Consider the following 25,570-nt stretch of genomic DNA (forward strand, 5'->3'; position numbering starts at 1 on the left):
TGGGGCACCCTGACCTGCTCCAGTGGGATACAGCCAGCTGTGTGACAGCTCCGGGGGGATGTGTCTCTAACAAGGCAAAGCTGCTCTGAAAATCAAAGCAAGCTTCATTATTATTATTATTATTATTATTATTTCATTTCCAAAGAGATCCTGCATTCGGTGCCTGCTGACATGACATATGTGGATTGGAGAGAAGCAGCAGCAGCTTCTGGCAGGGGAGGCAGGGGCCAGGGGGGGCTCAGCAAGCCGAGCTGCTGATTACCGGGGGCAGCAAATAGCTTGCAGCTGCCTCTGCTCAACATGCTCTTTGTGGGGCTCGCAGCCACTCTTTGGACACAGCTATTTTTAATTTCCCTGAGCGCGTGTGCACAAAGCAAAGGGGTGGGCAGTGCTGCTGGCATCCCCCTTTCCTGTGCCCCCACCCCCCTTCCTGGCTTCATCTCATCTTCAAGGGAACTTTGGGATGGGGGGGGGCCCAACCCCGTGCCTCTGTGGTTTTTGTTTTGTTTTGGGGGGGGAGGAGGGGGGTTTGCTTTGGGAGCCAGGCTCAGCATCCCCCCACCCTGCGCCCGTGTGTGCAGAGAGCTGGGAAAATGCAGAAATAAATAAATAGTCAATTAGGCCGGCGTCCAGCTGAGGGTTCGGGATGGGGCGGAGGGGGGAGTGCTGCAAAAAGAGGCTCTGGCCAAATTTTGGAATGCCTGAGAAAGCGGCCAGAGCCGCGGGCGAGCGTGGGGGTGTGGGCTTCCCACCACCACTCATCCTTGTGGTGGCCCCCGAGGAGGAAAAGGAGGAGGAAGAGGAGGAGGAAGGCTGCCTCCAACCTCGCTCCTGGGGGTGGGAGGTGTGGTGTGAGCGGGGGGCTCAGCGGGGCCGAGCTGTGGGTCGGGAGCAAACTTTCCTCCGGTGGTTTTGGAGTCGAGGTGTGCGCTCTGTTGAAGCAGCAGCACTGTTTGGGGTTAATAAATGACTTATTTGCAGCCCTTGCTTCTCTGTTATGGTAACGATTAGCGAATATGAGATTTCTGGTTTACCCTGGCCATGCATTATTCATCAGTCTGTGTAGAAGGGACGTGGTCAGGTTAAAACTTGTGTGGAGACGAGCTGAGGTCTTGGTGAGGTTTAGGAAGCAGCTTTGCTCAGCGTTACTCAGAACAGGGGTTTTGCTGAGGTTTTCTGCTGCTGCTCAGTGCTGTTGGAGGCATTTATGAGGAAAAATAAGAATTCCCTGGCAGGGTGTATGACTCCGCTACCTGAGTTACTGTAGGCTGCAACATAGGTAAAGCAGGGGAAAAAACAACCAAAACACTGCTTGTACATGCCAGACATGGTAGTTGTGTGAATGTACATTTGCTATTAAATATTCTGCAAGATCTTTCTGTTAGGCTCTGTCCCTTCAGAGCTGCAGAAAGGACTCTTCCCTGCAGTTGCTTGTCTGGCTGCGGGCAGGCAGAAGGATAGAGCAGCTGGCTACACTTGCTGCAAGGTATAATTACTGCAGGTAATCATGTGCACAGCCCCAGCATCATCCCTCACCTTCCAGCAGGATCTGGGTTCTTTGCCTGCACGTACAGCACCATGCCTTACACACTGCCACCTCTCTGCTGGGCCCCCAAGGGTATTTCATGGCCATGCATTGCCTGGGGGCCACGGACTGCACCCTGTGGTTGCCCTTGCTCCCTGCTGGGTCCCCAAGTGTTGATGCTTCAAGTGTTCCCTTTGCCACATTGATGGTGGGGTTCCTGGCATGCACGTGGATTTTGGATGTGTCCCAAGCACCCTCCACTTGTGCAGGATTTCCCCCTTTTGTGATGCTGCAGCTGGGGAGAAAGGGTGGGATTTTGGAGCGCCTCAACCCTTTCCTCTTCATTTCATCAGCCCTGTTGCAACTCCATCAGTAAAATTTGCCAGGGTGCTGGGGAGCTACTGGGATATAATTAGCGGTTTGGTTTGCTTTTCTGGCTGCTTTCCCATTAGGGGAAGGACAGCGAGGATTATGGACTGAGCAGATGTGTGCAGGAAGGGGACGTTTTGCTGTCATGGCTGTTGATGCGGTGTGCAGGTTGAGGCAGGGGGATTGAAGAAACCTCCCTGGGCTCATGCCCTTTCCCTGTACCAGCACTGGATCAATTCTCTGCTCTTTGGCCCTCTCCCACTTTGCAGCTCCAGCTGGAGACCCCCGAGCCCTGGGAGCCCAGCCCTGTGGTATTCCCAGCCCAGCAGGAAGTTCTGCAGAGCTCATAAGAAGAGCACTGGGGAGTAATGAGCTTTCCAGGCTAATTTGGCAGTATTCAACAACTTCCACTGGAGCATCTGTGCCTGTGGGAGCTGCCTCAGCTTCCAACAGATCCGGGGCTGTTGATCTCTAGGGGCTGTTTTAGGCTTGTTTGCAATTGGTGATGCTCATACCATACTTGATGGTCCTCGATGAAGGTGAGGGCTTGGGGGAAATCATGCACTGTGTGGCTGGTGAGGTGTGGGAGAACACACCAGCTGCAGACCAGGAGATTTGTCCTTTCAGCCCCTCTAGGCTGGAAGGGAGATGGATTCGCTTCAGAAACATCTGGGGACTTGAATTGGCTGTGCTGCTTTCCTTGAGCAGCTCTTACCTTGGCCGTGTCCATCCTTGGCGGTTCAGGGAAGACAAAAAGCTCCCACATTCCTAGCCTTGATCTTTCCAAGTTGCTCAGCATTCCTGCCCTGGTGCCACGTGCAGTGGGGCGATGTGTAGGGCTGGTGCCAGGTTTCTGCAGGTCTGTCCTTGTGATGAGACACCTGCAGAGCCCTGTGGCAATGTCCCAAGGAGCGATGTGGCCCTGGGGAATGGATCCCTGCATGGCCAACCCTCAGAACCCCTCTCTCCTCCTACCTGAGCTTCCCCTAGTCCTGTCACCCCTGTGGCTGGCTGTCTCAGCCTGGTCTGTGTGCCTCTGCACGTCTCTGTGCTGCCTGGTGGCATCTCGAGCCTTTAGGCCACGGTGAGTGTGCCCCTAGAAGAAGACATTGGGAATCACAGAATCACAGAATTGTAGGCTCTAAATGACATTGGAGCCTACACCAGCTGCAGTGATTTTCCTGCTCGGCAAGAAGGCTGGCTCCGAAACCAAGCAGCAAGTAAACTTCACCTGGGTTCATTTCCTAAGCTGTTTCCCAGGCAGTGATTCTCTTTTCAGTGAAGTGCCTTTTGCACCTTTTTGTAGCTTCCTTAAGGATCGTGGTTAAACTGAGCAGTGGCCCCTTCCCAGCTTTTCTACTTCTGGGTGCTTGCAAGGGCTCCTATCCATCATGGCAGTGGCCTGCAGCTCCCTCATGGCCCTACATCCCTGTCATGGCAACCTGAAGCTCCCTCATGGTAGAGTTGACGTGACCAGTGTGGAACTGTACAATTTAAAGTGCAGTTTGCCAAATGCAGATGGAATCCACCTTTTCCTCCCACCCCCCAAAACAGCTGCTGTCCTCTCTTCCAAGCTCCTCATCCCCTGCTGTGTTGTTGGGTCCTGGGGAGCAATCTCACTGGGTTTCTGCTGTCGGGCTGATTGCCGTGACAGCCCATTGAATACCACAGATAGTTCCTTCCCTTTTGACTGGGTGCCTTTGCTGCAGGGAGATGCCATGCTGGCAGCTGCACACAGATGGGGTCGGATCGGTATCCTGCCCTCCCCCACTCCTTCTCATAAGGGTGGGGAGGACATTTTGCATTTGAAACTCTGATTGCTGTCATCGTGCATCTGTGTCGTGAGAGGAGTGGGGCTTAAAGATAGGATTGTGTTGGCAGGGCTGTGGCATGGGGAGTTTGGCCACCATTTGGTTTGCTCCATGAAGTTCTGGTTCGTGAAAGGCCACCGCAGGAAGCTCAGAGTTTCCACTCAACCCACAGCCCAGCTGAGACCACACTTTCATCCTCAGCATGGTGTCAATGCTCTCTGCATCTTCTTCCCTCCAGCAGGGTTGGAGATGGAGACGTGGGTGACCACCTGGTGACCATCCCGGGTGGGTAAGGGACATTCACCGACCATCCCTCCCTGTGCTGACACTCGTGTGGCCTGCAGGGACAGGCTGCAGCCATCCCAGCCATGCGTGACCCTTCGGAGGCTCTTCAGCAGGAAAGAGGTTAACAGGAAGGAGGCAGGCGAGGAGCTGGCTGCCAGCTCCAGACCCCGCTTTGGGGTGGGGAGCAGCTGGGAGCTGCATGCACAGCGCAAGAATCGCCTTATAAGGCCAGGACAAGCCAGCTCCAGCCTCCCACTCCGCTCCGGCACTCGCTCCCCAGGCAGGCGCCCACTGGGGATGGGGATGTGGAGGGGATGTGTGGTCCCCAGCACTCTGCCTGGGTGCCTGCGGGGTCGGTGCATGGCACCGGGTGGATGAGGAGCCCGGGGGTGCTCACAGCCGGCTCATTGCCTTGCTCTGTGTTTAGACTCGCTGTCGGTGGACGTAAACACCGGTTCCATAGAGAAGTGGCCCCTGGCTGAACTCTCCTGCCCTATCCCTGTGCTGTGCCCCCTCCCCAAACTGCTCCAGGGTGGGGGGGAGGAAGAAAATTCTTTCCGCCGGGTGAAAGCAGAGCTGAAATTGTTGTATCTCTGAAAGTGTTGTACAGGGGCCTGGTGCGCAGGGACACGCGTGCACAAGGCGTGCACATTCATCCTCTGAGCTTTGAGCATGTTCCTTGAGGGGGGGACCTCAGGGGTCTGAGCCTGCTGAGGTTTCTCAGCAGTTTCTATGAGCAGTATCTGCCCATATGGGCAGGCTGCAGGTGAGAAAGGTGTGTATTGGTGGCTGAAAGCAGATACCTGCCCACCTGCTGGTGGCTGGGAGCTGCAGAGGATGGGCAGGAGGGAGAGCACAACCTTTGCTCTTTTGACAGATGGCTGCTCCCATGCATCCTGTGCAGTGCTTGGAGAGGTCATTTTCATCTGCCTTGGTGTAAATCCAGGATTCTCTGCCTGCTAGATGATCTATAAGTGTAATAAAATCCTCCCGCAGCAGAACTCTGCTTGCATTGTGGCCACATTGATAGCATTCTGTGCAGGAAGCATGCGATGCTTTGTGCCTTGCTCCATCCCACACCGTGTCCTGCTCACTTCCCACCCTGAGCATGGGGCTGAGCACCAGGGACAGGCAATGCTTTTAGCAGCTCCCTTTGCAGAGCACTTAAGAGCGCTGTGGATGAGCAGCCTGCTCTTCGGCAGCCACCCTCATGAATATTTTAGCTCAGAGAATTAACATTTGTCAAGAAGCATTTATGGAGGCAGCCTGGATGCGCTTCCTCAGGCGTGCCCAACTCACTGCTAATCTGGGGCAGTGCTGGGAGCCTGAGCAGGGCAAACCCACACCAGAGCCCTTCCTGTGCCACACTGGGGCCAGACAGAGGAGCAGGACCGTGGGGAGCAATCAGCCCCCATCTTCCCTCCGGGCCGGCCAGACCCTGGTGCCAAGGCAACCAGCCTGCCATGCAAGATAGACAAATGGTAGTTTTTTTTGTTCTTTTTTTTTTTTCGTTCTTTCTTTCTTTTTTTTTTTCTTTTTTTTCCCCTCCTGGTTCTTGGCAGAAAGTAAAATGTCTCTTTTGTTTGGTTTCCTCCTCCCCCTGCCCCATCGCCTTTCTTTAAAGGTTATGTTCCAGATTTCACCAAGTTGACGTTGTGTAACAGCCTGGGAGCATGGCGTGGGCACGGGCGCTGTGCCCCCAAGGCTGGGATTTCTTCTGCAGGGCTCCTAAGGGGCTTCTGCTCCCTCTTTCTCTCCTTTCTGTTCTGTTCCCCTCCATATTCATTCCTCACACACCATGGGAAGGAGGTAGAGTGTGCGGTGCACAAGTTTGCCGTGCTGGGGTGCTGGGGCTGGGCATGGTCTGGCTCTGAGCATCACCAGTTCCAGTGGATACATGAGCAGAGTGCAAAGCCTCTTGGGTTTGCTCCCCATAGCACAGAATTTGGGGCTTCCTTTCGGATGCTCCCCGGGTACTGCAGCAGAGCTCTGTCTTTGCCCAAGGGGCCACGTCCTCACTGTGCTCTTGGTGCCATTTGCTTTGGTGCATGCTTCCACCTTGCAGCATTTGCATCTCGCTTGGTTTCAAAGTGCCTGCGTCAGCAGCAAAGAAGGAAATAAACAGATGTAAAGGGATTTAAATCCCAAGCGAGCCAGGCTGCTTGTCTGTCAGGTTCCATCTCCTGCCCAGAGCTATGAGGTGCAGGGGTGCCTCCTAGAGCCATCCCAGCCCCTTTTCCCCCCTGTCCTGGCTGTGTTCCCTGTGCATAAAGGCTGTGGGTGGGGAAGGGGTTGGACCCATGCGGCCATGCAGAGTTCATGGTCCTGGAGGCCTTGGCACAGCTGAAGGCAAGGGAGACAAAAACGTTTCTAAGACTCCACTTGGAGCTGGGAGAAAGTTTTTCCGTAGGGTTTTTATAGCTACCGGAAAGCAGGGTTTTATTTTTGTTGTCTAAGACAAAAAATCCTCTTAGGAGTTGACTTCCCGTGGCAGTGAGCAGGGGGGGCTGAGCTGGAGACCTTCTGGGCTGTGCTTGGCTTTTCTTCCCCTTCCCCCTGCAGGATTTCTGGATGCTGATGTTGGTTTTCACAACCAAAAATAAGAGGTTTTGATGTCCCTGATGTAAGGTTGGTCCCATTGACGTGCGGCATGGGGGCACCAGCACCTCAGCTCCCTGTGTGGGGTGCTCACACTCCCTCCTTGACCCATTTGGGGGCACAGCCATGGGGAAAGCTCCTGGTGAAACTGGGATGTTTCCCATATCTGCATATGGATAAGCTGGGGTAGGGGTCTCAGTGAGACCAGCTGAATTTTCTGGGTTGTAGGATGGGGCTTTTGCAGCTCTCCCTGGTCACCTCTTCTTTGCACGCTGCTCTTGGATGTGATTTGCTGGAGCCTGTTTCCATGGTAAAAATGTTACCAGCATCTGCCAAAAACTCATCTCCCTGTTGGCCTGGCCATCTGGAAGACGAGAGGGGGCTTTGCTGGGGCACAGAGGTGGTCGTGGGCCGTGTGGGGTGCTCCTTTGGTGCTATGTGTGCAGAGGGGTCCCTCTGCCCAATTCATCTGGGGCTCATGCTGGCCTGCAAAGAGCTGCCATGGTGAGGGGGACCCCTGTGTCACCATATCTGGCAGCAGGGCACAGCAGCTGGGGATGGGGACAGCAGGGATGAGGCATTGCCATTGTAAATCGGATGAACTGGTGCTGCTCCAGATGGACCTGTCAGCTCTTGTCAGCAGTGACACTGATCTAAGTCCCTCTGTGTCCCCTTGGGCTGGGGAGGCCACCACTCATCTTGCTTAACTGCATCCCTTTAGGGCAGGGCGACCAGGAGGTGACACCGTGCTTTCCGAACCTATCAGATAAATGAGGTCCCCTCCATGCCTTGACCCTTTAGAGCATCCCAGTGGCTGCCTGGGAGAGATGTTCCCAATCTCCACGTTTCACTAACTTCAGTGGGCAGAGCTCTGCTTGTGGACAGAGCACTGGGTGTGTAGAATCCTGGTGTCCACCTGGAGAGGTTTAAAGCACTGTGCCCATCTGCTCCTGTCTTCTCACGTATCCCCTTTTTCCTTCCCCTTGCAGCCGACGACGCTCCCACAGGGCACCATCAACATGAACCAGTGCACGGATGTGGTGGACGGGGAGAGCCGCACAGGGCAGAAATTCTCCTTATGCATCCTAACGCCAGAGAAAGAGCACTTCATCCGGGCTGAGAACAAGGAGATCATCAGCGGGTGAGTGCAGGCAGACCAGGGCTGGCTGTCAGTGCTGCCTGGCACTCAGCTCTCCTCTTCTCCTCCTTTTTGGCAAGGTTGGCTTTTCTTTCCCCTTCCTGCTCCCTGGCCTGGTGGATCCCTTCTACCTGCAGCAGGGCAGGAGTGCTAGCAAGCCCTGAGCCACCAGATTCATGGGGTTAGCATGAGCAGCAGCTTGAGTGGATGATTTGAGTCCGTCCTTTGTGCTGTGCCACGAGGCTTTCCAACATCTGTACACCTTGCAGTGCCAGAGACTGAGGAGGTTCAGCTACTGCAGGGAGCTTCAGATCCTAGAGCTCCCAAGCTGCTCATTACTTCTCAAGGCCATCATTCCTAGGTCACTTTAGACCACTTAACATGAGCATATGGCAGTAGATTCTCCAACTCCCCAAGTGCCAGATGCTGATCTAGAAGCATCCCCTGACATCTTCTTCCTGATCTGTCCGGAGGCATGGTACCTCCTCTATGCTTCCTAGCCTGGCACCAACAGAGCTGGTGCATCCCATTGGAACAGTTTCTATTTCCAAGCAGTTTCCTTGGTTGTAACTCCCCCGTTTTAGTAAGCGGTGGTTGAAATAGGCATTTCTCTGGCAAGAACTTGGGCTTCTGCTCAGATGAGTGTTGTCATGGGACAAAAGTTCCCTACTCCACTGAGACCAGTGAGTGTGAGTGACATCAGAGGGGGGCTGGCAGGGTGGATGCAATGATTATACCCCAAAGTATGGTCCCTCGTGCCCTGCTGCGTTCTTCTTCTCCCCACGCTCCCATCCACAGCTCAGCCTTTGTTCCTGTCCTGCCAGCAGCACGAGGGAGCAGCATTGCAGAGCAAGGTGGGGCTGATTTATTGCTCATTGGCCCGGCGTTAGATTTGAAGCAGCGCGTTTGCTCCTGACTGCAAGCATTAATCATCCCCAAGCAGTCCCGCTCTGGGCCCAAGCCAAGCGGGTTTCATTTGCAGTTGCAGCACGACAGGAAGATTTCCCCGGCTTGGGGAGAATTTGTTTTACGTTTGTTGCATGCTTCTGGCATTTATTGCTTAACCAAAACCCACTTGATGTGGTCATCTCAAAGCGCTTTACAGCTGCAGCGTGCGAAGTGGGGGAACAGGAGGGCAAAGCACGGAAGTCTGAAGCACAAGCATTTTCCAGCACTGCAGATCCTCTCTGAGCTCCCCGAGTTGCAGGAGTGGCTGTGGGAGAGCCAGAGAGGGTGCCCTGAGTGAGAGGCTCACGCGCGGGATGGGTTTCACAGTGCTGAGTTCATGCTGCTCTTTCTCAGACAAAAGTGCATTGTGTGCAGTGTGCTGCTGTTAGCAGCTCTGGAGGGAGAAGGCCCTCTGGTAGCTCCGGAGCTCTCGGCTGGCTTTCAGGATCCTTGAATCCCTGCCCTGTGCCACCCTCGGCCGTGAACTCTCTCTTGCAGTGAGTGGTGTTGAGCCAAGGCAGCCTGGAGCTGTTCCCTGTCCTTTCTGCCCTCCTGCCTTGCTCTGTGAGTTGCTTTTCTCCCAAGTCTGGGATGGTTGCTGGGTATCGTGGGACCCCAGACCAGCTCAAAGGGATGAGTTCCTCTGCATGTTGAGCTCCAGCTCAGGATAATACTGACAGCCCGACTACCAGCCTCTGGGTGTGGGGGTTTGGGATGGGGGCTGCGGCTCCCTGGCTCTATCTCTGGAGGAATCAAAGGGCTGGTTTATGGGCAGCCTGTCCTGCAGCGCATCAGGATGTGTCTGCCTGGTGATGAGATCAGAGCCCCCGCAGTGCAGGAGTACTGTCTTACTCCCCACACCTGCTCAAATGAGTGTTGCCCCCACACCTGGGAGCGAGTATTGCTTCTGTCCTGCCTGCTGTTGTCAGCGCACATCTCACCTGCTGCTCTTCTTTGCCCACAGGTGGCTGGAGATGCTGATAGTCTACCCAAGGACGAACAAGCAGAACCAGAAGAAGAAGAGGAAGGTAGAGCCTCCAACTCCACAGGTAACCCTGGAGGGGCACAGCGTCCCGGTCCCTTGACTCCCTCTTGGGGAGCACTGCTCCCAGCACACATCCCTCCCCAAACCAGCAGGGCACACTCGGTCTCCTGGCACCAGCCCTGCACGTGCTGTCCCAAAGCTTTGTGGTCCCAGGGGCCCGGGAAGAGGTGCTGACCACTCGAGGGGCCGTTTTGGTAGAAGTAGGATGAAATTCCATCAGGCTCCAGTTACCCTGTCGGAGATGACCTTGAAGATAATGGAAATGAAAGGAAAATAGTAAAGGCCAGGGCTGAGCTGGGAGCTCCGGGGGCCGGAGCTGCACTCCCCGGGGACCCGGCGATGGCTTCGCACTGGCTTTGACTATAAATGGTAAAAACCGGGGCCGGCCGTGACTCACTCGTTCCTGCCAAGCTCCCACGTGGCCGGAGTGGGGGAGAATCCCACTGATGGGGAATGTGACCCCAAGGCTGCGCTTGTCCTTTGCTGGGGCTGAGAACTGCCGCAGCTCTGCGGCCATCTGACCTCCGCAGGGACTGAGTGCTGGGCTCCTCTATGGGGCTGCTGCTGTCAGGAAGGGAAAACCACCTTGGGGCTCCCCTGAGCCCCAGTTTTCTGGTCCCCAGCACAGTGATGTCTCCACGCAAAGCTGTGCGTAGTGTCTATTTGAATCAGGTTTCTGCCACTCCAGGTCAAGTTACCTTAATCAGTAGGAACAGAAATAATGAGATAAAATGATGCTTTTTCTGCACTGTGCTGGAAGACTGAGGCACTCCTGCCAAGGGATGGGATCATCACAGCCCCTTGAGCATTGGCTCCAATGATGCTGCAGGGGATGTATCTCCTCTGTGGCATGTTACAAGTTGTTTGGCCTCAATCCTGCTGCATGTGGGGCAACCCAGTGAGCTGGTACAGCAGGGCAGGGAGCCCAACCCAGCACTTAACCCAGGCTGGGTTCAGGAAAGGGGACAGAGAGAGGAGGAGAAAGGGGCAAGGAGCCAGAAAAACATCATTCTGGGTTGCATTTTATCGCCATGGCAACTTCTTGGAAACAATACAGGATTCGAGCTCCTGAGCACCAAATAAGGGAAGCGGCTGTGGGGAGGACAGCAACTCCCCATGCATGCAGCCTGACTCCCCGTGTGCTTGGGGATGGGGTGAGCATGGAGCCTGGTGACACTTCTCCCACATTGGATTGAGGCACAGCATCTCTCAGCCTTGTGGGATGCCATCCTCCAAACCTCATCCTGCTTGCAGCTCTCTTTCCACCCTCTCCAGAGCATCCCATTGCTCTCAGCCCTGCGACAGCAGTGGTGCTACTGGAAAAAAAGCTCAAATTCACTTTACAGATCTAACCTCTGTGTGGGACCTGGCGCTGGATGGGTGCTTTGCAGTTGCAGGTGCTCGTGGTCAATCTGCAGAGCCGGAAGGGAAATGTGGAAGCACCTTTGCTTCATCCCCCGAATTGTGCCGACGCAGGCAGCAAATCAGTGCCAGGGAGAAAACCAGCACCAAATCCCCCTCTGTGAAATGGCTTCTCCTGAAGTTGGCTGCTGTTCAGCTCTCTCTCCGTGTGCTGGGGAAAGGCTGATTCTGTTCTAAAGACGGCAGCACGCTAATCCGGCGGTGGATCATGTCTGAGAGCTGCTGAGGGATTGATGGACACCTTTGTGATTTAACAACAACAAAAAAAGAGAAGATGTTTAGGCTATTCCTGCCTGTTCTTACTCCCATGCCATTTTCCTTCTCCCTCTTACATCAGGGCTTGGCTGTGCTCCTGGGGCACGAGGCTCATTTTCAGCTCGCCCCATTGTTTTGCACCTTCACCCTGCTGAATGCTGGGATGGGAGCAACACGAGGGAAGCTGGGAAGCTGGGAAGTGAGGCTTGTGCCAACTGCTGCAGTTTGGGCAGGGGTTGCTAGATGCAATGCTGGACTTGTTGTCATCTTTACTTTGCAATCAGCTTGAGGTCTTAGGAGAAATAGATCATGTTTCTCTTTGACTGTTGGCCATGCAGGGGGAGGAGGAGCATGCTGCCCTGTCTGCTCTCAGCTCCTGGGAAACTGAGGCATGATCTGGGGCTGAAATCTGGGATTGGATGTGCTGCCCTCTTTTTCGGGTTTGCTTTGCATCAGGCTGCGTGAGATGTGTGTAAGGACAGCATGTTGTGGTGTTACTGCAACAGGAGATTGCTTCTAATGATGTTGAGACACGCTCCTTTTTTGAGCCATTGGTTCTGGAAGACAAGGAGTTAATTGTGCTGCTTGTTTACAGAGCGCCTTTTGGCCCTCGTTTCTGTGTCTAATTAAATACATATCTACAAATAATTATACGGGGGCGTGTGTGAGAAGTATATAAAGATATATGTCTAACGATCAGCTTTGGCTTTTGAATCAATGGACAGAGCATGGCTAAGGCTGGAAGGACCATGGCAATGTCCGACCCCTCCAAGCAGCAGCACCTCCAGCGAGTTGTTGCCCTCCGGATCATTTACCTCCAACACTGCATTCCTTTAGGATGAAATTTCCGAGGGGACTTTTTTCCATACTGAGGTCATTTGCTGATACGACAAGAGCAAAACATCTGCTGAGGAACAGAGCCAAACCCCACATGAGCTGGGAAAGCTGCTGTGCATCTCACCAGGGCTGCTATGGGGAGCCACTGGCACCATCTAATGTACAGAGCCCCTTGCTTTTATCCTATGGGTGTTGTTCTGGAGTAACCTCAGTGCAATACTGTATTTTCCTTTCTAAAAGCAGCATCCTGCTATGCAGTGGAAGCACCCAGGAGGGACACGGTGCTGGATGGTTTTTCTATTTTGTATCAATGGCCCATAACAAACTGGTTGTGACAAATTAAGAACGCAGCTGCTAGTGGCAGGGAATTAATTTTCTTCTACATCCAATATCCTTTCACTTGATTTCTGGGTTGCTGTTTCTTTTTTTTCTGATGTTACATTATGACAGTGAGCAAATTCATTCCTGGCACGTGGACCTGGCACTGCTCCGTGTTTGTGAAGCCTGCAGACTGAGCGGGGACACCCAAATGCACACACAGAGGGACATGGGGAAGGCTGTGCCGCCTTTGCTTTGGTTACCAAGGCTGCACTGCTCCCCAAAACTGCTGTAGTAGAAATGCTAAGTCAGGGCCTGAAACAGTGATTGAGCACCTGCCGGGAAGGCAGGGCCAGCCCAAGGGAGCTCAGCTGTGTACAATGCATCTGAGTGACCAGAAGGGTTGGAGCCAGGATCTCCCTCTCCCCAGACCTCATTTAAGGGCTGACAGTAGAGGTAAGGGTATCTCTTGCTAGATATCCCTGCCTACTTGAGGCCTTACAAGAGAAAGCAGCTTTTTTTCCTTTGTTTCTGTCCATGGCTGCTGCATTTGGGCTTACCTTCACTTGCTGTGGCCTGCTCTACATAGCTGTGCTTTCTGTTGTGTTATTGTGTTACCACTGTAAATGTGCAGGGAAGGTGCAAGGCTTCTCTGGGCACAGAGCCCCTCTCACCCACTGTTCCCTGTCCCCATCAGGAGCCTGGCCCTGCGAAGATGGCTGTGACCAGCAGCAACATCCCCAGTGCTGAGAAGGTCCCCACCACCAAGTCTACATTGTGGCAGGAGGAAATGAGGGGCAAAGAGCCAGCAGACACGAGCAGCAGCATCAGCCCAGCACAGAGCCCGGTGCAGGGGGCTGCCAGTTCCCTGAAGGATCCCATATTGGACAGCAAGGAAGGTAAGGTGATGCCACGTGGCCCCGGGCACCGTACCCTGGTGTTCCTGCTTGAGCAGGAGTTAGGACAGGTGGACCCTGAGGTCTCTGCCAACCTCAGCTGTGTGATTCTGTCATTCTGAGAAGGAGGTCGTGTCTCATCAGCACAAACTTGCTCAGTAAGACTAAGCTTATAAGTTAAAATGCTTACACAGGGCTCCTGGGGGCCACCTGTTCTCACATGGGGAGGAAAATGGGAGGGGGAATGCTTTCATAGCACCTCTGTGGCCCCCTGAGGCAGCCCATAGGGTGTGGGGGCTGCCAAGCCCTGAGTGCTGCTTCCTCATCCGGCCCCTGCAGCAGGGCCCTGTTTATATTTGGTCTCCCTGATTAGTCCATGGAAGGCGCCTGGGGCCACAGTATTGTTCTCCCTGAAACAATAGGGGCTGGGGATTTTTCCTGCCCTGGGCTGAGGATAAGTTTCCTTTATCTGCATGATGGGAGCAGAATAGAGCTGCTTTCTTCCTGCTCCCAGTGCAAAGAGTGATGCATCTGTTGTGTTTCCTTGGAGCTGTGGCTGCTGCTTGGAGGGACAGAGGTGGGAATGGGTGGAGGCTTTCACACTATGCTTCCCCCTGAAAAAAGAGAAGCTTCCTTGCTCATATAAAGCCTACTCAGTTTCTTTGAAACAAAAAACAAGCAGAAGTGAAAAGTGCTAGAATTCACACCTTTCCTATGCTTTTTAATGGGAGAGACTGTGAATGTTCATGTTGTCCCCACCTGGGAATAACGTCTGTGCCACCCCACACCTCACTGGGATTCTGTAAGGTATCTCGTGCCCCCAGGATTGCCAGCTCCCTACAAGCATCTCCCCTTCTGCACAGGCTAGAAAGGTTGGGATTGGAGTCAGGGTGGGAGAGCCTGTGATGCTGAGGGACTCAGACTGTCCCTGCTCTCATTTCCTGCACCGTTTCTGCTTGGAATCGTGACGTTTTTTTTTGTTAAAAGCAAAACTCAGACTTGAAACCGAATGTGTTTTTCTTGTCCCTTAGACGAGAGCTCCATGAATGGGGACCGGATAGACTGTGGGCGGAAGACTCGTGTTGAGAGCGGCTACTTCTCCTTGGAGAAGACCAAGCAAGACTCGAAGCTGGAAGAGCAGCAGCTGCCTCCACCACCGAGCCCACCCAGCCCCAGCACCCCAAACAACAGGTACAGTTATCCCAAATCGCCCTCACAGGAGCATGCCCAGCCCTTTCCTTCCCCAGGTACCCGATCAGGCGACCGAGTGATTCACAGCTTTTCTCTGAACTCCTTGGACTCGAAGAGCAGTTGCCCCATGCACAAGGACTCCAGCAGAGATGTAGGAAAGGGAGCTGAAAAATCGGGGCGTCCCCTTTCTTTTAAAGCCAGCCGGCAGTACACAACCCTGGCCGACGTTCCCAAGGCCGTTAGGATCAGTAATCGTGAGGCCTTCCAGGTGGAGAGGAAGCGGCTGGAGCGGAGAACCCGGGCACGTAGCCCTGGGAGAGAAGAAGTGGCCCGGCTGTTTGGCAATGAGAGAAGGTAAGGGATGAGTGGTTCACCTCCCTCTTGCATGCTTGCAGCATCAGTGAGGTTTGGGGTCGCCCTCCCCGGTGCAGCCCTGGATGGGAGGTATTGGCAGGCTGTGTTGTGAATCATAGAGCCGTGGAAGGGTTGCGTTGGAAGGGACCTCAAAGTCCATACAGTTCCAACCCCTGCTGTGGGCTGGCTGCCCAGGGCCCATCCATGGCCTCAGGCACCTGCAGGGATGGGGCAGCCGCCACTCAGCAGCGGTGCCAGCACCTCACCACCCTCTGAGTAAAAAATTCCCTCCTAACATCTAACCTAAATCGCTCCTCTTTTACTTTGGCCCCTTTGCATTGCAGCAGTTGTGGATTTTGGGGCAACCACGTTGTCCATGCACACCATCCAGGCAATATGGTGGCCTTAGCAGTGGATGTCAGCCTTGTGACATTTGGATGCCGCATTTGCAAGCAAGCCCACCCTCCCTGTCCCCTCCCCAGCGCGGCACACGTGGGCAGCTGGCACTGTTAATTAGGTTAGCTCTCTAAATGGTGCTAGAGCCGGGTGCGTTATGCAACTGCTTAATGAGCTGAGAGAGGTTTCAAAATGTCGTGGCATTAATCTGGGAGAAGAGAGTCGGGTGCAGGGCTGCAAACAAGCTTAGTGCAGAGGAGGTGAAGAGGGCATCTGCAGGCATGCTCAGCAGTCATTGGGTGAGGTGAAGGATGTGTTAGTGCAGCGAGGGCAGCAGAGCAAACCGGGAGATGGGCCCCGGGCGAGAGGACTATCTGCCAGTCTGATTTTCTCGCCTTGATTTTCCTCTGGGCATGTTCTCTCTAGTGTGATTTCAGCAGCGCTGCTGGTTCGTTTCTTCACAGCCCCTAAAGGACTGTTTTCCAGCCTGGCATCTGAGAGCTGGGAGCAGGTGTGGGAGCTTTGTGCCCATGCTGTGGGTTGGCAGCAGGATCCTGCCTCTCCTGATCCCATCCTGGCACTGGCAGCATGCAAAGGTTGGGGCAGAGGAGCAGGGCATGGGATTGGGTTTCTCCCTGCCTTGAGAGTTCAGAGGGGAAGGGTGCCAGGCAGGACCCCTGGTCACCCCAGCTGGGGACAGGGCTGATAAGCTCAACTTGTAGTGTATTAGTTCAGGTATGGGTGACATTGTGTCCCTATGTGGTTGCTTGCATGGTCCCCAGTGCTGACAGTCTCTTGCTCCAGCCCCCATGGGCACTGTGCAGTTTTGGGATCTGGCATGCCAAAAGGAAACTGGGATCTGCCAACAGGACAGAGAAGGCAGAGGTTTGCATGCAGGTAGTGGGGATTACAAGAGAATGTTGCTGCCAGGCAGTGCCTTTTTATAATGTCAGCTCCATGCAATTCCTGCTGGCAGGTGCCTTTTCCAGAGGAAAATCTGTTTCTACCAGCTCAGCTGGACTCCTGGGGCCTTTAGCAGGAATGCATTGAAATGGGCAAAATGTCTCCTATTTCTCAGAGCTGTACTGAGAGATGGGCGGGGGTCTTGTGCCCATGGAGCTGACCCCAGTCCAGCACAGGGTGCGGAGTCTGGGGGTGATGGATGCAGCTCTGTGGGGCTCAGTGGGTTTGGTGCCCATGTCCAGATGGGCTCAGCAAGGCGCGGGGAGGCAGTTCAGCATCGCACCAGAGAGCTCCCATCTGCCCTGCTCAACTTGGCTTGGCTGCTTTATAAATACAAGTTCACTGAGTGCACAGATTCCTATCATATTTTTTTTTTTTCCTCCCCCTTCCAAATTCAGGCTGTGCTTATCAAGGTTGAGCAAATACAGTAACTCACGTGCATGCTGCAGGGTCTGCTTCTCCTGCTGGATTTAGCACTATACCTGATCCTCCTCCTCCTCAGTAACCCACTAACACGTCTGTGAGCATTTGCCTGAAGTCCTTTACCCATGCATGAACCCCACGGGCAGCATCAGGCATGGCTCAGCTTTGCCTCTGGACTCTCAGTGCAGCCAGACAGGCTCGCTCTGGTTATCTGGGTGTTCTTGTCCCTTCCTCCCATTTCCTTCTAACCCACTGTAAATCAGCACGGGAGTGTCAGAGCTACGGATGAAAAAGAGCTCTGTAACTACCCGGTGTTCCATCCCAAGTGACACACCTGTGGTCTGAGCTCCAGATAGAGCTGTTTTTCAGGCTCCTGCCCTGTCTCCCCATAGTAAGAGCTATTACGTGACTGATGCCCATGACTGTGCTGGAAATATTCCATGTCGATCATTAATTCCCAGCACTTAACTCCACGCCCCGTGCAGACGTCTGAGCTTGTGGTTGCTTCTGAAACATGCATCAGAAGGCAGCGCCGAGCAGGAGATATCTGTGGGATTTTGGCACGTGGGGGTCTGTGGAGTGCGAGTTCCCTCTGCTGGCACACACAGGGTGGGGCCACGGCTCTGCAGCCCACAGGGATTGAGCCACATCCCTGCTCCCTCATCCCAGCCCTGGGCAGGATGGGGCTGTTTCCAGGCAGTGATTTGGAAACCCCAGAGATGAATCTTCAAGCCCATTTTGCACAGCAAAGGGGGCTGTGGCAGATGCAAGTTGAATCCCGTGTTTTTAGGCGTCAGTCCCTGTGTGCCAGCAGAGCGGGGATAAATCTCGGTGCATCTCAGCAGCTTTGGAAGCTTTTGGGAGAGGTGTTGGTGTTGGATGGGGTGTCCTGGGGGTGCAGGAGCCCAGAGCTCGTTCCCTTGGCTTTTCTTGCACTCTTTCTGCACTGCAGCCTCTGAAAATGCAGCTTTTCCAATTGCCCCCGTGCTCTGCTTGTGCTGGAAGGAGCCTGCTGTGTCAGAGTGCAGCCAGGGCTGGCGATTGTTCCTAACCTCAGTAAGCAGCAGAGCTACTTTTCTTTCTCAAATTCCTTCTCTGGAGCTTCTTGGGATGTAAGGCTTTGCTCTGGATGCTGCTGCAGCAAAGACACAACTGCCTGCTCTCTAAAACAGAGCTTTCTTTTCCTTTTAGAACTATCTTCTTTGTTTTTGTGTACCTTTGGGGAAAATTCCTCGTCCTTTTCTTGAGGCTCACTGTCTCTCTTGCTGCTAAATAACGAATGAATCCACTACAGATAAGCCCTTTCCTCCAGTCAGAGAACACTGCTTCAGTGACAGCTTGCTGGCTGTGAGAGCTCTCCTTCCCCCTGCACGCACCCCCCCCAGCTAACAGCCTCAACCTGCAACTCAGGTTCCATGCCTGGCAGAGATGAGCAGCCCGCAGAGATGAGCAGAGCTCCCTGGGATGAGTTCCATAGTGCAGCACCGAGCAGCAGCACAGCTTTCCAGCCGCTCCATCCCTCCCTGCCTGCAGCACAGCACTGTCAGCATGGAGCTGCGTTCCCAGGGACCCCTCACAGTAACCTCTCTGAAACACTGAGCTGATGGGACACACGATTCTTTCCTGTAATCCGAATGCTATTAACCCTTGGGGCTGTGATTGGGTTGCAGTGATTTTTTTTTTTATTATTTTTAATTATTTTTATTATTCCCTCCTCCTTTTTCAATGATGAATTACTGGAATAGTTTTGATTTTGTTTTGTATGTAGATGCAGATATATAATTTCCTCTTCTGTTCATTCATTTTCCAGCCTTGTTTTCTTCCAGGTCTTGTTGCTCTCCACCTTCTCCTGCTGTGTTGCTGTGTGACGTGTCCGCCTTTACTTCGCCTGCTTCGCTACCATCTCATCTCAATCTCAAGCCGTAGAACAACCTGGTGGTGCAGCCCCTTTCATGAGAAATCAACCTGCTTTTGATTTTGTTTTTATGGTTGTTTTTTTTTTTCTCTTGATTTGTTTTTCTTCAGGCCTTCATCTGTTAGGGCGCAGATAACGTTAATTCACGAACCTCTTCCTCCTTCCTAAACTGAGTCTCAGAGGTTTGGGCCCAGGGGTGAAAAGGGGACGGCTGGGTTAAAAACTCATCTCCAAAACAGTTCTCCGTGTGTCGGTGATGGAGGATGTAGATTTGTGCTCTGTGAGCTGGGTGCTGTGACGCACATCTCACCTGAGCAGAACATCCCGGGGAGATGGAGAGCTCTGCGTGAGCACTGGGATCTGTGTGCTCCCACTCTGCAAACTGGGAGGCAGTGGGTGCTGAACAGATGTCCCCAGAAACATCACAATTTAAAAAGCAAAGCTCCCCCCGGCCCAGTTCAGTTCCTTGGTCCTGGCAGCCTGGCTCTGAGCAGCAGCTCCCACCGGGCTGAGCTGTGCTCGGAATGTGTCTGACTGATGGGATTTGGTGCAATGTTAGTTTAAAACTAAACGTCTCATGGTTTTCTATTTTGTTTTTTAAGTTCTAATCTGCTGTTCTTTTTTTTTGTTCTTTTTTTTTTTTTTGGTGAAAAGTGTTAAAACAAAAATGTTTTTAGATGACCTGTTTTCCCTCATGTGGTTACCCTTGTGATTTTTGTGCATGTTGAGGGTTCCTGATTTCAGATGTCCAGATGCTGTTTTGGGATCCTGCCTGGGCTGAGTGTTTTGGAGGGGTTCAAATAGGAATTGAAACCTCACAGCTTGGAGCTCAGCTGATTTGTGTCCTGAGGATGGATTACTGCTATGCTTTCCCAGGTTGTGCTCAAAGCCCAGAGGCTGGTTCTTGCCCAGACCCTTGGGGGTGCCAGTTTGAGACCAGAAGGTCCTTAAAAAAATTCTGTTATTTTCACTCCTGTGGGTCAGCAGACAGCTTTTCCTGCTGAAATGGCACTTTTAATTCCACCTGCAGAAAGCATTTTTTTTGCCTATTGGGAGCATCCTGCTATAGGGCGTGTGCTGCTCCATTGTAGTTCTCCATCCTGGGAAAGCTGGGTGCTGTGATGTGGTGAGGGTGCCCAGCTGCAGGTAGGGGCCAGGTGTGCTCCTGCTCCCTCCAGCTGCCTTGCAGGCCAGCTTCAGCAGAGGGCATGGGTTTTGTGAGGGATGCCCGACTTACAGCTGGATGCTCCAGTTTGGTGCATGCCCTGCACGGATTGAGGTTTTACAGGATACATGCAGGGTGATGTGGAGCTGCCCAGCTCCCAGTGGGGTGTCATTTTTGTGCTCTGCAGTCTCAGGTTGTTGGTAGCTGCAGCATTATGCTGTAGGAGCAATGAGTCGAGCAGTTGTGCAGTGACCTCAGGCAGCCCTCGCGCGTCGGGACTGTGAGCTCCATACAGCTCTGCTCGTGGTTTAAGCAGCTCTGCCTTCCCCTTTCTGTCTGTTTTCCAGGCGATCTCAGGTAATTGAGAAATTTGAGGCATTAGACATCGAGAATGCAGAGCACATGGAGACGAACGTGCCAGCAGGAGCTGCCCTGTCCAGCGAGACGCGGCAGGGCAGGAGTGAGAAGAGGGTCTTCCCAAGGAAACGGGTAAGCAGTTTCCATACAACCATAGCACCACTGAGGTCTCACGGTGGGGTTTGGGTTGAGCACAGTGGGATCGGGTGCAGGGCAGCACTGCTGGTTCAGCCCGTGCATGTTTGCTGCTCACTGCTCTGCTCTCTTGGTCCAGGTGCAGGTCAGGGCAGAAAATCAGGTTGTCTCTTTTCTATCCTCTGGAATAGAAAGAGGGAAACGTCAGATCTAGCACAGCAGGACACATCCTCATGGCATGAAATAACAAAAAAAAAACAGGCAGTCTTGAGTCCCACTTGTGCTCAGACATATTGGGAGCAGTTTATTCCCTGAGAAGCCTGAAAAAAGATCTTGCCAGTGAGGTGACACTTGTTCTGAGCCTGACGTGCCCCCGAAATATGTGGGTTTTTGTGCCATGAGCCAGGGAGCAGGACTTGCTGCCCTAGTTCTGTGCTGACCCAGGCTCTGCTGTCTGCACAGGACTTCACGTGCGAAGGGACAGCCATGGGCTCCATCCTGGACGTGTCTGCATCTCCGCTGTCCCCACACCGCCGGGCCAAGTCACTGGACAGAAGGTCCACAGAGTCCTCCATGACGGTGAGCCACCAGGGCTGTGTCCTCTGCCACGTGGGTGAATGCCAGAGCCTTTCCCAGGCAGCTCCGATGGAAATCTCCTCATCTGCTCTCCCCTTAGCCAACACATAGGGCATCTGCTGTGGTTGGTGTTGGAGCAGATGAGTTTGACTTGAATCAGGTGTGGCTAATGCTGAGAGTTAGAGCTCTGCTTTTTGCCTTTTCCCCTCTACTGCTGCAGAAATTAAAACAGGCAGTGCTTCATGACTGGTGCATATTGGAGTAGCGGGTACCAAGCCAAGTTTGCATTTGGTTTGGTTAGGAGAGCTAATACATGGCCCAGTTTTCTATCAGTACTTCCGTGATGTTTGTGCAGTTGCAAGCTTGTGTTAGTGGAACAAGGTCTTCCATTTGCATGTTCCAAATGCTCACCAGACCTGGAGGCAAACAGTGCAAAACAAGCATGGAACACCCTCCACTCTCTCTCCACCCTTTGTAGGAACAGAATAAATACACTAATCTCTGAGAAGGATTACTTAGCCATTGTAAATACACGATATTTACATTTTTCATGGATGGACAGCTCGTATTCAAGGACTTCTCAAAAATGCAGTAGCTTAGCATTTCTGTGGGCTGTTCATGTAGACTTGTACTGTGACAAGAATGACTTTAAAATTCTTGGTAATAAAAAGGTACAAAAAGTGCATATCAAGTGACAGTGCACATCATCTAATGTGACTGCAAGAAAAACTTGCAGTCAGTGGGAAACATTCCCTGCTGGTGCTTCTGGGAGTGATCCCACACTGCTGAGTGCTTTCCTTGCTGACTGCAGGAAGTAGCAGGTGCTGTTTTTGTGCTGGGATTGCCTGTATTTCCAAGCCCTGAACATAGGAACTCAGCCTGGTGCTGGATCCATGTGTGGAATTGCAGGTGCATTTTCACTCCTGATGGATGACAGAGGGACAAAAATGCATGCAGTGTTGCTAACTCTGTGCTTCTCCTTCCATTGTAATTCTGGTGCAACAGTAGGAAATCACAGCTGCTAGGAAGGAGACAGCCTACATAAATCATACAGCAGATCCCTGTGCCTCCTTGGAGCAGACATTTAGCCCCCACGCGGCGCAGTGATCCAGCTTCACCGCTGCTGGTTCCTTTGATTGCTGTGCTGGGTTTTGTCACCCTGTTGCCTATTCCCAAGCTGGATGTGGCCACTCTGACTGCATCTGTCCTTCCTTGCAGCCTGATTTGCTGAACTTCAAGAAGGGCTGGCTGACAAAGCAGTATGAAGATGGGCAGGTGAGTCGGGGGCAGCTCCTACCTGCTCCAGTGTGCCTTGTGCCTGGGGCTCCACACGTGTGGGTTCCTGCAGCCTGGCTGCAGTCAGTCCTGGGGCATGGGTGGCAGTAGGAGTGTGCAGAAGATGTACACGCATAAAACAAGTGCCAGGGATGGGCTGCAGCTCAGTTTTTAGATATCATGGATAAAACAAGAGTATTGTATTGCTTTTTTTAATTTAAAAAAAACAAAAAAGCTTCGTGTTGCCAGGGGAGCTCATGGAGGGCGCTTGCTGTATTTCATCATCGCTTGCGGGGTTGAAGCACTGCAGCATCCTTTGTGTTGCTGCCTGCTCCTCTCTCCCCAGCCCTTTGGGAAGGCTGCTTGTGGAGCTGGGAGGGGAGGGGCTGTTGGTAACTCTTCTGTGCTGGTTGTTTCGTAGTGGAAGAAGCACTGGTTTGTGCTGACTGACCAAAGCCTGAGATACTACCGGGATTCGGTGGCAGAGGAGGTAGGTGTCACTCTGTGGGGGGAAAGCCATTACTGCTGGGCTCTGTGCTCCCTACAGCCCTGCTTGTTGTCTCCCTGCAGTGCATCTCACCAAACCCTACCCTGCGCCTCCTGCGCAGAGCCATGGTGCTTTTGATTTGCAGTGTGTTACAGCATCCTTTATCTCTCTCTTCTCTCTTCAGGCTGCAGACCTGGATGGAGAAATTGATTTATCAACGTGCTACGATGTCACTGAGTACCCGGTTCAGCGGAACTATGGCTTCCAGATCCATGTAAGGATGGTGTGGGGCAGGGATGCTCAGTGCTGGGTGCTTGGGGTGGCTGTGGATGGTGTGGGGCAGGATGGTGCTGGTGGGTGCAGCCCACAGCTCTGAGCCGATCCCTGCTTTCCTCAGACGAAGGAAGGGGAGTTCACCCTTTCTGCCATGACGTCTGGCATCCGTCGCAACTGGATTCAGACCATCATGAAGCACGTTCGCCCCACCACTGCGCCTGATGTAACGAGGTAAGGGGAGTCACGGCCCCTGCACTGCTTGGCTGTGCAGAAGGAGCTCTTCCTTGTGCCTGTGCTTTCCGCTTTCTGAGCCTGTCCGCCCCCAGAAGCTCTGCCTCTTTCTTAAACCCCTCTCTCTGGGCTTGATCTGGATATACTTTGTGGGTGTGCAGATAATGCTGAGTTGCTCTTACGGGTGCAGTTTTCAAAGAGGGTTGAAAATGTGGCTTTAATTTGTGCGTAGGAATATGAAATACTGTTCCTATATCAAGGCTCCTCTGGATTCCCACCAGGTATTGTGAAACCACTTGGATTCAGCTGTGCTGGGTTCCCCCTTTCCTCTGGCTACTGTTCAGCATGAGCTGCCTGGCCCTGCTGTGGGTCACAGGGCTGAAGGAGAAGCTCTTTGGCTCTGATAGACTTTAAACTCCATCCAGTGAACCGCCTCCCTTCTCTTTTGATGTTCCAGCTAGCAGCAGCTCCTTCCCCTTGCTCTTTAGCAACATCTGTGTCTCCTCCTGCCACCAGTGCCAGAGGAAGGGGCCCCTTGGTTCCCTGCTGTGAGCGCTTGAGGCTGAGAGAAAGGGCATTTGAGCCCCTCACAGCTAACCAATCATGCCAGCCACACTCCCATGGGCTTCCCAGACACGGCCACAGCATTCACTGTCTCCTGTCTTTACTGTGGCTGCAGCCAGTAGGGCTTTGCCAGGTTTGCCCCTGCCTTGGTGGCATGGCTCTTCTCACTGGCTCTGCTGGCTGGGGATGCTCCGACCCCTACGCCCACCCTGCTTGGCACCCATTCCCAAGCTCCAGTGGGTTCACAGGATATCAGGGAAGCCACCTCTCTCTTCACTCCTCTGTGTGTTTGATTTTCATGCAATCCCAGGAAAAACTTCTCTTTGAAACTATCCGTGCTGAAGCCCAGGTTGGAAAACTGTGTTCTCTCCTGTATTAACATGTTGTGGTTTGTATATCTTGTGATTCACTGCATGCTCCTCCTTTTCTGCACCTCGGATGGGAAGTTCTGCAGTTTTCATTTATTTTTCTTTCTTTTTTCTTTTTTTTTTTTTGTTTTTTGTTTCCCCCTTTATTTTTCTTTTCAATAAAAGCCAGAAAGAAGGGAAGAAGCAACCTGGTCTTGACAGTTGATTCCCCCACACTGGTGCCTTCTGATGTGACTAGATGTGAAGATGAAGACCAAGGAAATTTGAGGGGACCTCTCAGCCCTTTAAGAGCCATATCTATGCATAGCCTAGCAGGTTACTGCATCTCGGTGCTCCTGTGCTCACTGTCTGCTGCCCTGAGCCCACGTGGCATGGTTTAACTCGGCTTTACCCTGCAGAGAAGGTCTGGGTGCTGGTCGTGCAGTAACTTGCTACGCTGCATAAACAGACGGCAGCTCTGAACCCCGGGCTGATGATGAGGGCTTTATAGGTGCACTCGTGTTGTTTTTCACTGGACTGCTTCCAAGTGGGGTGCACGTGGGTTTGAGGCACAGCACTGAACTGCAGCTCTGCGTGCACCAGGGCTCTTTGACAAGCCCTTGAGCTGCGGTGTGAGCGCAATGTAGCACAGCCTGTTCGGTGTCTTTGATGCACTGTTGGCATCCTCACCCTGTGAGCAGCTTGGGATGGGGCTGCTGGCTCCCATCACCCTCTTCCAGTCTCCACTGGGCCCAGTGCATGCTTCCTTGTTACTCAAGTCTTAATTACTGTTTATATCCTAGCGTGTGGCAGCACCCTGGGGGGTGGGTGCTGCCCTGCTCCCTGCTCTGCCATCTCCAGAGGTGCTAATTACACAGCAATGGCCATGCAGGTGTAAAGCACGCAAAAGGAGCAAAGAGGCTCCTTCAGCCCCTGGTTGAGCTCCTAGTCCTGGTGCCCCCCAGTTCCCATGCTCACCTTGGAGCTTGCGCCGTGCTTGCAGCCACCCCTGTTAGAAACCAACTGTCTGTTGCCTGCTCTGTAAATCTCTCATCTCCCCTTGCCACGTGGTGCGAATTTATCTGGAAGGGAGGAGGTACAAAATGAGTGAGTAGCATCAGTAGCCATAGGGTGCTGCTGGGAAACAAAGTGCTAAATGTGGGGGCTGTCTGCTGAGTTTCCCAGCACTGTGCCCTTTGGGGATCTGTGCAGGAGGAATGGGCTGGCAGGAGGTGGCACCTGTAAGCATGCCGAGGTTCATAGAGTCCTTGGACATCCCGAGCAGGAGGGAACCCGGATCATGGAGTCCAACTCCTGGCTTCTTCCATGTGGTTTTCAGAGCAACGTCCTTTCTGTTCCACAGCAACATCCAAGGGACCTCAGGACTCCCCTTCTTCCTACTGCTCTTCTCCATTTTAAGACTTCATCTCCTTTCTGTTTCACTTATTTAAAATGCAGTTGTAGTCAC

The 25,570-nt window shown here is 53.1% G+C and overlaps 1 protein-coding gene across 3 annotated transcripts in view; it reads left to right on the forward strand.

Moving 5' to 3' along the window:
* The window catches only part of LOC122175978 (myosin phosphatase Rho interacting protein), a 57,869-nt gene that overhangs the window by 13,044 nt on the left and 19,255 nt on the right, over positions 1 to 25,570 (forward strand). For 2 of the 3 annotated variants that reach the window (XM_042864060.1, XM_042864063.1), the window contains exons 4-13: positions 7,578 to 7,729; positions 9,639 to 9,723; positions 13,249 to 13,450; positions 14,479 to 14,638; positions 20,202 to 20,343; positions 20,809 to 20,925; positions 22,141 to 22,197; positions 22,619 to 22,687; positions 22,869 to 22,958; positions 23,082 to 23,191. In XM_042864060.1, the coding sequence (XP_042719994.1) occupies positions 7,578 to 7,729; positions 9,639 to 9,723; positions 13,249 to 13,450; positions 14,479 to 14,638; positions 20,202 to 20,343; positions 20,809 to 20,925; positions 22,141 to 22,197; positions 22,619 to 22,687; positions 22,869 to 22,958; positions 23,082 to 23,191 (1,184 nt within the window). Of the gene's footprint in view, positions 1 to 7,577; positions 7,730 to 9,638; positions 9,724 to 13,248; positions 13,451 to 14,478; positions 14,993 to 20,201; positions 20,344 to 20,808; positions 20,926 to 22,140; positions 22,198 to 22,618; positions 22,688 to 22,868; positions 22,959 to 23,081; positions 23,192 to 25,570 lie in introns of all 3 variants that reach the window. The other variant, XM_042864062.1, reaches the window with a different exon arrangement.

This window comes from Lagopus leucura, unplaced genomic scaffold (assembly GCF_019238085.1).
Source record: "Lagopus leucura isolate 7727_CA_CO unplaced genomic scaffold, USGS_WTPT01 Super-Scaffold_760, whole genome shotgun sequence".
Lineage (NCBI taxonomy): Eukaryota > Metazoa > Chordata > Aves > Galliformes > Phasianidae > Lagopus > Lagopus leucura.